Raw genomic sequence first — 10,807 nt, 5'->3', positions numbered from 1 at the left:
TTGTTTAGCTTGCCCTGCAATTATCTTTGTCAATGCCTCAACCTGAGCTGTCAACTTTGTGATGGCATCCACCTCTAACACACCAGCTACCCTCTTTGATTGGCTTCTTTCAGTTGGCCACTGCTGATTATTTAGAGCCATCTCCTCCAATAGATCATACGCCTCATTAGCACTTTTTCTCATAAAGGCTCCACCAGCTGCTGCATCTATTAGAGTTCTAGTGTTTCCTACCAACCCATTGTAGAAATTGTGGACCAGCATCCACTTCTCTATACCATGATGAGGGCACTTTCTGATTAGATCTTTAAACCTCTCCCAAGCCTCATGGAGAGATTCATTGTCTTGTTGGCAAAAGTTATTGATTTCTCCTCTCAGCTTTGCAAACTTGGCTGGAGGAAAGAACTTCGACAAGAATTTCGTTGCCAGATCATTCCAGGTGGCAATAGAGTTGGGTGGGAAGGAGTTTAGCCAACTCTTGGCTCGTTCTCTGAGAGAGAATGGGAATAGTCTCAGTCGAATGGCATCATCACTAACTCCATTAACTTTAAAAGTTTCACAAAGTTCCATGAAGTTAGAGAGATGCAGGTTAGGATCTTCAGAAGGGAGGCCACCAAACTGAACTGAAGACTGCACCATTTGAAGTATGGCAGGTTTGATCTCAAAGTTATTTGCATCCACTGCCGGTGGCCTGATACATGACTGCACTCCCGTCAGAGTAGGGAGAATGTAATCTCTCAAGCTGCGGCCATTAGCTTGATCTTCTACGGCGCCACCATTATTACCGTTATTACCTCCATTGTTTGCAGCATTAGCAGCCATGATTTCTGAAGTTTCAGCAGTTGCTGAAACTCCTTCTTGCCTCTTGTTCTTTCGGTTTCTCCTACAAGTTTTCTCGATTTCAGGATCAACTGGTAATATGACAGCTTGTCCTTGACGGCGCATACACTTATGATTCCTGAAATGGATCACGAAAATATTGCAAGAAAAAGGTTAGAAAAATCAGCAAGAGAAAATATACCAAAGTAGAAGTTAGTATAATTTGTGTAATATTAATCTTTAAACAATTCCCCGGCAACGGCGCCAAAAACTTATTACGAAATTTTATGGTTATTACGCAAGTGTACGCAATCAAGTAGTATCTCGCGCAAGTGAGGTCGAACCACAGGGAATTGGATTAAGTACTACTGAACTATACTTATGATTCTATTCGGTAAAATAATAAGTTTGCAATTTGAAAGTAAATAACTCAGAAATTAAAGAGAAAATAAACGAAGATTAATCAAGATGAGAGATTAGGGAGGTGAATCCTGTTGATAAGCTACCTATGTTAATACCTAATTGCTATCCTTATCTCAATGTGAATGACAGATTATAAATTAACCTAACTCTTTTCAGATCTTTTAGGTTCTAAATAATATGTTCTCTAATTAACTTCTTAATTAAATCAACACAAAATCAGCATTAAGCAATAATCTATTAGTCACTGAGGCTATGTAAATACTTTCGTTTTACATCAGAACCTAGACTATCCAAATTTTAGCATTCCCAATTCTCACTTTTCAGATTTCGAATTGAGATTATTAAACATGTAAAAGGTGATCAAGCTTGCACATGGAATTAAACACAAATAAAGATAGTATTCACACATAAGATGAAGGAATGGCAATTATTTATTAACTAGGCATAAACTTAAACAACAATCATCATCCTCCCTTATTGGGAAATTTAGTTCATAATAACTCTAAAAACATCCATGATTAATTCAGAAATAAAAACAAACATAAAGAAGAATTAAAAGGGTAAAAGAAAGAAACTAGAAGGTGGTATCGCTCCGGGTCTTCAAGATAGCTTCCTCTCCACTTGCCTCCACTATTAGGTCTGTTTTTGCTTCTTTCTGACCTTCAGTGTCGTATTCCTTATATAGGGATGAGTGGTGTGCCTCCAATTGAGAGAAAAATCAAAATTAGGTCAAATCTGCGATTTCCGTACCTAGTCGCGACTAGCACTTAAGCTGGTCGCGATTACAGGCAAACCTCGAAAATTGAAGGTTCTGCCAAACCTCGAAGTCACGACTAGGGTCGCGACCTGGCTCAATGGAAGTCGCGACTACTGTAGCTTCTGGAGACGAATTTTTCCAATTTTTTCCAGTTTATCCCAGTTTTTCGCCATTTGACTGAATTTGAACTTTAACACTCCGGGAACCTGAAATAATGAAAATCAAGCGTAAAACTGCTCCAAAAGACACCAATAGACGAGATAATGCTAACTTTAAAGACCTAGGCTAATTATAACCTAACAATCCCTACTAGAATTATTTTAACATTTAAGCAATTTAGTTATAATATTTACAATGAAATTTTATTCTTTTTTACAAATATTAGGCTTTTTTTTTTACACAAATTAGAATTCTCTTATTGAATAATCAATTTTTAAATGATATTAAATTATTTTTTTTATAACCAGAATAACTAAGTATGAGTTTTTCTATTCAAATTTGATGTTGTTTCGTTTTTTGGAGGAGCTTGACTTTATTTTTCGACTCTGGTTTGGTTTTTTGAGTAAATGACTCCTTTTAAAAAAAGATGGAGGAGTTTGCCATTTTTTTTTTGAAAAATACATTTAACCTATTCCACTTTTTTCTTTTTAAATATTTAAATAAAAAAAAACTAAATAACTAAGTGTAATAATTTTAAATTAAAGTTATAAGTATAATAAAATTTAATTATGAAATTATATGTGTATAATTTTAAATTATAAAGAGATTTGCTATAAAATTTTTAATAATTTAAGGACAAAAAAATTACTAAAAGATTCTTATTTAATAATAAATTACAAAAAATTAATTTAAGTGACTATTAGGTTATAAGTTAATTATTATTTATTTTTATTTAATTTCTAAATTAATCACAAACATTCAATAGTAATCTAATGACTAAAAAAAATGTAACCATAATGGTTACATATTTAATGTTACCATTGAAACCTCCTCCACATATATATATATATACTAGATGAAAGTTACGTGGCGAGCCACGTAAATATTATTTTTATTTAAGTTTTAGTGACTTTTTTTAAAAAAATTCGGTAACTAATTGTAAAATATTTTTTTATTATTTGTTTTATAAAAATAGACTTGTTAAGAATACCATAATTGTATATATAAACTTATGATGTACACATTGTTATATATAATACTAAAAAATTAGTAATATTAGAAGTACTTATGCACTGTACTTACAATTATGATTAAAACATGTTACACTTAGAAGATTGAAAGAGACTTCATATTAATGATAAATCAAAGAGAAGAGCTTGCAGTAAATACATCAAAACGGATCTGATGGGTAGCGTACTTTGTTTCCCAATTAACATTCGCAGTAACGGTGTTCGTCCTGCAAAAATTAATAAATAATTTATATAAAAATTAAAATAGAAATATTTGTAAGAGTTTTTTTTTTTTCTTTTCACTGTCTCACCATTTTTTGAACAACATTTTCTTTGAGGCTGGTTCATGATAACTCATTCTTTTCTTCTTTCTTGATTCTGATCGTTTCAGATTTGAGTCACAACAGATTTGAGAAGATTTTTTTTCCAAAAGAGAGAGAATGTGAGAGAAAAAAAAGAGTAGCAATATAGGTAGGAGGTGTGATATTTATACAGAGGGAGAAAATATATTAATTAATATAAATATTATTTAAAAATAAATAATAAAATAATTACGGGGAAGGTTTGTTTGTTAATCAATAAATAAATCCTGTATCTATATATATATATATATATATAAGAAAAAAGAAGAAAATAATTCTAAAAAGTGATAATTATGTATGATTCGTTCACCCTTTTATTAAAATATTGTGCTATTAGATCAGTAGCTCTAATTAATTAAAATAAGCAAGAGAAAACACCACTTTTCTATTCATATAGAGTATTGAATCAATATAGTTTAATAGCAAATCCACCATTGCCTTATATCACTCATAACATAAAGATTGAGTATCTAGCTAGAATAGAATTATGACTATTTTTACCACTTTCTGGTCACTAACCAAAACAATAATAACGAAATCATCACCCATATTTTTAATTTTACAGATTCTAATATGCAATTTGTGTATATTTTTTTTACACAATACCAAATCTCAAAAATTTAACAATAAAAAGTACCAAATCACAATTCTCGCGCTCGAAATCAAGAATTTTGATGGCGACAATCTCGTTTAAGGGCTTACAGAGAGCTCGATGTACAGAAGCGCTAACACCATGGCCAACCTCCTCATAGAGCTCGTAATGCTCAGCTCCAGTCGGATATATCTTCTTCTCAACTTGCTCATCCACACCACCACATTTCTGATTCTTCTTACTCTTCTTCTTCTCCATAAAGAAAAATATACACGACTTGGCAAAATATATATTTGATGATTTGCTAAATTGGTAAGCCCAATGTTAAAATTAAACCCAAATGAAACAAGAAAAGTGGCAAAAATGAGCAAAATCATTAAAATCGACGAGTCAATGCGCTTAATTATCTCACAGGATTTATATAGGACTCTAACAATTCCATCTTTCTGGTTAAATAGTTGCAAAGATCTCAGCATCTCCGATCTTCAAATTGACAAAAAAAAAAGTCAGCTATATGAATTTTGAATTTGCTATAGTCAGACATTAAAGAAAACAATTATCTATTGCAAAGGAAAATAGTTGCAATTAGAGAAGTCACATGATCAAGAAATGCATTGTACGGACTCATGACTCGACATTCACTTGTCAATTTACCCTAGATAGTAGGGATTGCAGCAACCAAAACAGGTCCAAGACCACTACCCTGGTGCTCTGGCTGCCAGCAAACAATGGAAGCTTAAAATCCATATCTCCAGATTAAAAAATTAACAGATAGAAAGAAAGAAAAATGAAAAATGCTAAAACATCAAGATTAACACAAGGCCTCCGCTTCTTACTCAGAAATTAATTGAAATATATACAATTGATCTTATTCACTTACATCCAAACGTTCAATTGATCTTGTTCTTCCTTTTCTTCTTCCTTCTTCTTCGGTTCCTCCGCGCTTCTGTTTTTGCTGATGAGCTTGCCTCGTCGACTGGGGCAGGGGTTACAAATACGACGGATTCTTCGATTGCTTCCACAGTCTTGACGCCATCGTCATCCACAGAAGCAACCTCGGTCACCACAACTACAGCCTTCTCTTTCTCTGTTTCAACCTTCTAAGCCTCTTGATCAACAGTTTTCACCTCTTCCTCCTTGGGAGGCTCTTGTTCGTCAGTTTTCTCCTCTGCTCATCAAACCAAAAAGAAAAAGCATTCAAAAATTGTTAGATTGAAAAATTCAGATAAAATTTTAAAAAGAATAGCTGCGATTTTTAGGATGATGAATACTGAGAAATAATATACACTCGATAGCGAGAATGAAGCCAAAAAAATCGACAGTCCCAGAAATGACGGAAACAATTGAGGGAGTTGAGTTGTAGTTCACGTTGAAGAATTGAGTTAGGGTTTAATTTATATTTTAGGAGCTAATAAGTCTAACCGAATGTGGTTTTTTTTTTTAATAAAATAATATTATGTTAACAGAATTTGTGTTTTTTTGAATAAATTTTTGTTAAAAAAATAATATAAATTAATTGGGAATATTCTGTTAAAGTTAACGGAGAAAATAAAATAACATCGTTAAATCAAGAATTGCCATTAGATAGGCACTTTTAATATATAAAGATATACTAGTAGAAAGTTACGTGCGAGGCACGTATATTTAGTTTTATGCTAAATTTTCTTTACTTTATTTAAAAATGATACAATAAATAATTTTAAAAAAAAATATTATTAGTTATTATTTGAGATTATTATTATCTATATTCAAATCATTATACAATAAAAAATCAATGCATATATATTAACACCCTACAAATATCTTAACTGAAATTCAAAAATGCATAGACGCTCAATGACATCTTAACTGATATCATCATCCCCATAAAAACATATTCTGACATTGCTGGGATGGTAATATTTAGGTAAAAATACTGCAAAACTTAACAAATCTACCATTAACAATAATAAATTAAGAAGAAAAAGAAACATATATACAGTTGCAACATCTGTGCAGTTATAGCTTGAATTTGGAAGCCAATGCTAATCTAATGCATTAGAACAAGAATTCTTCATTTTAGTGACCAAATCAAACCTTAAATTCTTCAAATGTGAGGTTAGGAATAACTTTTGGATCGCTTCCACAATCAACGCCATAGGTATTGTCTGGACAAGGAGCCTACAAAACAAATTGTATTGAAATTTTGGAAAGAAACAATAACTCAAGAGAAAGAGGACAAAATCACATGATAATCTAGTACTCTAGTAGTACCACAATCCTTGTTGCACACAAAAATTAAAGCAAGACATGTCAGCCAATTAGTTGCAATATCCAATTAGCAATATAAACCAATAGCTGCAGCTCGACATGATACTAAAATGGATAGAAAGCACAATAATGAACCAGAAATCACTCACTTCAAGAAACTTTTAAATGCAAGGCCCCAATATGAAATATAGATGAGTAAAAAAAGAGTAATTGGAATATGTTGGAATGTAGTAGACAATGGTGTGCAATGGAATACAAGAAAATGTTGAGGTGAAGCGATTGGACTACAAGTGAAATGAGAAATGCAGTTCAATGTTTATTTTCGGTGCATGTTTCCGCTGAGTGCAACTGCATTACACGATTTACTTGGAGGCACTGTAAGTAACAATTTATCTAAAAACTCTCACTCAATGGCATATACATTTTAATTTCTCCAACTTCAATCTAATCAAATATGGTTGAGATGTTCCATAAAGGATCCAAATAACTTATGTAAACAAAAGAACTCCATAAAGTACAAAGAAATAACTTAGATCAAGAGTAACTCAAAAAGTAACAAAAAGAGAACTTAATGCATAGGGAAACACATCAATCTTTGTAACTTATTTCTTCAAAAGGATTGTTGGGTTCATAGTCCACATACCTCCAGTAGTATATTTATGGAGTTGAATCATATGGCTCTTGTCTTTAATATTACCACGAAACTAGCTACCCTCAAGGCGCCGCTCGTTCTCATGAGCCGGTATCTTGGGCCCGGCTCCACGAGAATGAGCATGGAACCGGGAGGTAGAAGTGTTCAGCTGCGGCATTGTCGACGGAGAAGAAATCAGGGGCAGGGACTGCTTCAGATCCTGATAATAATGCAATTACATGATAAAAAGGAAATCTAGATATTAGATCAACCAACTTGATGAGATATAAGTTAAAGAAAAACTTGATGAGAAATAACAAAGCTATATTTGATTGAATCAAATTTTATGTTTAGATAGGGGAGGAGCACATGCCTATATGATTTTTGTGCATAGTATGAATCCACGTTATAAATTACTTTTCAAATAAACAAACTTGATGTCAATCTTGATATCAATGAGGAAAAGCCTCTTGAAGTTCATCTGTACAGACACATAAAACAGAGATAAAAAAATCAATGTAAGCCAAAAGAATAGCAATTGTCAATCAAAATAAAATTGATTTAATAATTTTAATGTTTAACACTAAACATAAGCTATCAAAGCCAAATTAGTTTAATGGAGAATTGAACCTTAACACTTGTAACAGAATACTACAAAAGCCACTAAAATATCTCAGAATGTACAAATAATATGTTCAATCATTGGTACCAAATTAATAATTCAGATTTATTCAAAAAAAAAAAAAAATCATCAGAATACCAACATAAACAATCTCTTTATCCTTTAGCAGTAAATTGCAAGGAATAATTAATTTCATAACACAGTGAGTCTATCTAAAATTAATCAATTTTTATTTTAATTCAAAGGAAAAAAATCCATACCCATACTATTAAATCAAAGCAAAAACTTCATCAAGTTACTATTCACCGACTACAGCAACAAAAACTTGACTAGGCCTCTGAAGTCTGAAACATAATCGAAACAGAGCTAAAAATATAGAGGAAAGCGAAGTCAGTCACTTAAAATAATGCTTTCAAAATCATCATCTATAGCAGTACACCAGCCACTACTACATTTCCTTCTTCTTCTCCTCTCCAATTTTTCATGGGCAACTTCATCATCAAATTCAAGTACACCTCAAAACTTCATTCAATGTGTGACAATCAATTCTCAACTTTCAGTACCAGTAGTCACAACCCTTTTCACACCAAACACTTCTTCATACATTTCTGTTCTAACTTCTACACTATCTAATCTCAGGTTCTTAGAACCCTCATTTTCAAAACCCCAATTCATCTTTACTCCCCTCCATGATTCCCATGTACAAGCAGCCGTGCTTTGCTCAAGAAAGCTAGGCTTCCATATCAGAATTCGTAGTGGAGGCCACGACTACGAAGGAGTCTCCTTTGCCTCCCACTTCCAAACTCCTTTCATTCTCATAGATCTGATCAACCTTCGACTAGTCGATGTTAACATTGAACAAAACTCAGCTTGGGTTCAAGCTGGCGCCACAATTGGAGAACTTTACTACAGAATTTCACAGAAGAGCAAAGTCCACGGCTTCCCAGCCGGGATTTGTCCGAGCGTGGGAATTGGAGGGCACATAACTGGTGGAGCTTATGGGTCTTTGATGAGAAAATATGGACTCGCAGCTGATAATGTACTCGACGCACGAATCGTCGATGTGAACGGACAAATTCTTGATAGAGAAAAGATGGGAGAAGACTTGTTTTGGGCGATTCGCGGTGGCGGTGGAGGAAGCTTTGGAATCATTCTTTGGTGGAAGATTAGGCTTGTACCTGTGCCTGAAACAGTCACACATTTTAAGATTGGTAAGACGTTAGAACAAGGGGCCTTGAAGCTTGTCTCTCGATGGCAACAAGTTATGGATAAGTTGGATGAAGATCTCTTCATGAACGTTCGTTTTACTGTAATTAATTCAAGCTGCAACAGTAGTGTTAATCAGAGAACACTGAGGATTGATTACAACGCACTATTTCTTGGGGACTGTAATAGAGTCCTGCAAGTTGTCGAAAAAAGTTTCCCTGAATTGGGTTTGGAGAGGAAAGATTGCATGGAAATGAGCTGGGCTGAATCGGCTTTTTACTTATTCTCATATGGCAAACCGGTGGAAAGCCTTCTCGAGGTGAAAACTTCACCAAGAATTTACTTCAAAGCCAAAACAGATTTTGTCACAGTTCCCATACCTGAAGAAGCCCTCGAGGAAATGTGGACAAGGTTGTTGAAGGAAGAGAACGAGCCTATGATTTGGACTCCATTTGGTGGAATGATGAGTAAGATTTCGGAAACAGAAATTCCATACCCTCATAGAAAGGGAATTCTTTTCATGATTCAGTATTTGAGTACCTGGGAAGATGAAGAAGATTCAGAAAGACATGTTGATTGGATTAGGGAGTTGTATGAGTACATGACTCCTTATGTTACCAACTCTCCAAGACTAGCTTATGTCAATTACAGAGATCTTGATTTGGGGATTAACGAGAAAAACACCAACTTGTTAACTTTGACAAGTAGTGATCATTGGGGTATAAAGTATTACAAAAAGGATAACTTTAAGAGATTGGTGCAAGTGAAGAGCCAAGTTGACCCTGATAACTTCTTCAGGCATGAACAAAGTATTCCACCTCTAAATTACTAGTACAGTTGCTTTAACTTTTATTTTTATGTATTTAAAGCTGGACGGAATAGATGATTATGTACTTGCATCTCACATGTAAGTATGCTGTGTAAGGACCTATTATTAGGCTAGTATGGTGGGCTACCATATATTAAATAAAAGGTTATTTGAGTTTTTGTATTGTGGGTAGTGTTTAGGAGAGAATACAATAGTATATATAGGTGAGTAAGAGAGAGTATGTAATGTATTGAGTAAATCACTTTTTCTATAGAAGGGGCCTAAGGGCTCCCACCAATTGCAATTGCTCTACTCATACATATAATACATACATTTTTAGTGTTTGGCTACTATTTTGCTACTGTTCACTTATTACTATTGCTGTTATTTTTAGCTATATGCTATTGTTTCATTGTGTGTTTGAGTTTAGAGTTCTTGGGTCTTATCAATTGGTATCAGAATCAGGTTCTTTGGATGCCGATAATAAGAATGGAGGAAAAATTAGAGGAACAATGGAAATCGGAGTCTTATTATTATCAATCTAAATTTAATACACTAGAGGACCTTGCTTCGCTTTTGGATCAAGTAATTCTCGGCCAAGTATGGTTACTCCGCCTTTCTCGCGATCTTCGAAGTCGTGTCGCAACAATATCGGAGGACAACGATCTCTATGACTGGATCCACTAGGCTGTGCAATCAGTGTGGATTCGCAACCAAGAGGGAATTCAGAGTCGCAACGCGTGGAATCTAACTTCTGGACCTCCTTCAACACTAGAGACGGATGTTAAAAGCGATGAAGAGATGGAAATGGCAACAAGAGAACACAAACGAGCCTTTGCTAAACTTGATAGCTTTAGAGAAATCGTCACTGGTTCTCTAACCTACAGCCAGCGAGTTCAGGGAGTAGCGCCACCGATTCTAGGTGTGACACAATGGGTGTCAGATGTTGATGGTGATGAGGCAGTTATACAATCAGAGTTCTTAAATGATAGCGAGGCTGAGGTTAATGCGGTTGCAGATTCTGTTCAATCGGAGCCATCATTTGTTCGCTCATGTTCATCCATGATTGAGCTCCTTGAGGAGGTCTCGCGGGTATACAGTAAGGAAATAGAAGTAGAAGATTCCCTTCCATCAGTGTCGTTGCCTGAGAAGAACGTTGCGGAGATCATCT

The 10,807-nt window shown here is 34.3% G+C and overlaps 1 protein-coding gene, 1 long non-coding RNA gene and 1 other non-coding gene across 7 annotated transcripts; 2 read left to right on the top strand and 1 right to left on the bottom strand.

The window, feature by feature from the left end:
* Nucleotides 1-271: 271 nt before the first annotated feature.
* LOC115698348 (small nucleolar RNA R71) lies at nucleotides 272-378 on the top strand. The gene has a single exon (XR_004008101.1). It is a non-coding gene; the product is annotated as a small nucleolar RNA R71 (small nucleolar RNA).
* A 3,676-nt stretch (nucleotides 379-4,054) lies between these two features.
* On the bottom strand, nucleotides 4,055-7,219 carry LOC115697712 (uncharacterized). Of its 5 annotated transcripts, XR_009688822.1 has the most exons (5): nucleotides 7,013-7,219; nucleotides 6,196-6,279; nucleotides 5,000-5,287; nucleotides 4,718-4,834; nucleotides 4,055-4,602 (listed from the first exon to the last, which is right to left on the bottom strand). It is a non-coding gene; the product is annotated as an uncharacterized LOC115697712 (long non-coding RNA). The 5 variants fall into 5 exon arrangements; XR_009688820.1 differs by having other exon boundaries at nucleotides 4,718-5,287; XR_009688821.1 differs by having other exon boundaries at nucleotides 4,055-4,834.
* A 617-nt stretch (nucleotides 7,220-7,836) lies between these two features.
* Nucleotides 7,837-9,989, top strand: LOC115697711 (monolignol oxidoreductase AtBBE-like 15). The gene has a single exon (XM_030624809.2). The coding sequence runs from the start codon at nucleotides 8,029-8,031 to the stop codon at nucleotides 9,658-9,660; it is 1,632 nt and encodes a 543-aa protein (XP_030480669.1). The 5' UTR covers nucleotides 7,837-8,028; the 3' UTR covers nucleotides 9,661-9,989.
* Nucleotides 9,990-10,807: the final 818 nt, after the last annotated feature.

This window comes from Cannabis sativa, chromosome 7 (genome assembly GCF_029168945.1).
Source record: "Cannabis sativa cultivar Pink pepper isolate KNU-18-1 chromosome 7, ASM2916894v1, whole genome shotgun sequence".
NCBI lineage: Eukaryota > Viridiplantae > Streptophyta > Magnoliopsida > Rosales > Cannabaceae > Cannabis > Cannabis sativa.
Note: the sequence above shows the minus strand (reverse complement) of the source record. Positions and strands in the feature narration are given on the sequence as shown.

Excerpts from the sequence above, each read along its gene's own strand:
- LOC115697711 (XM_030624809.2), top strand. The coding sequence starts at position 8,029 with ATGCTTTCAAAATCATCATCTATAGCAGTACACCAGCCACTACTACAT.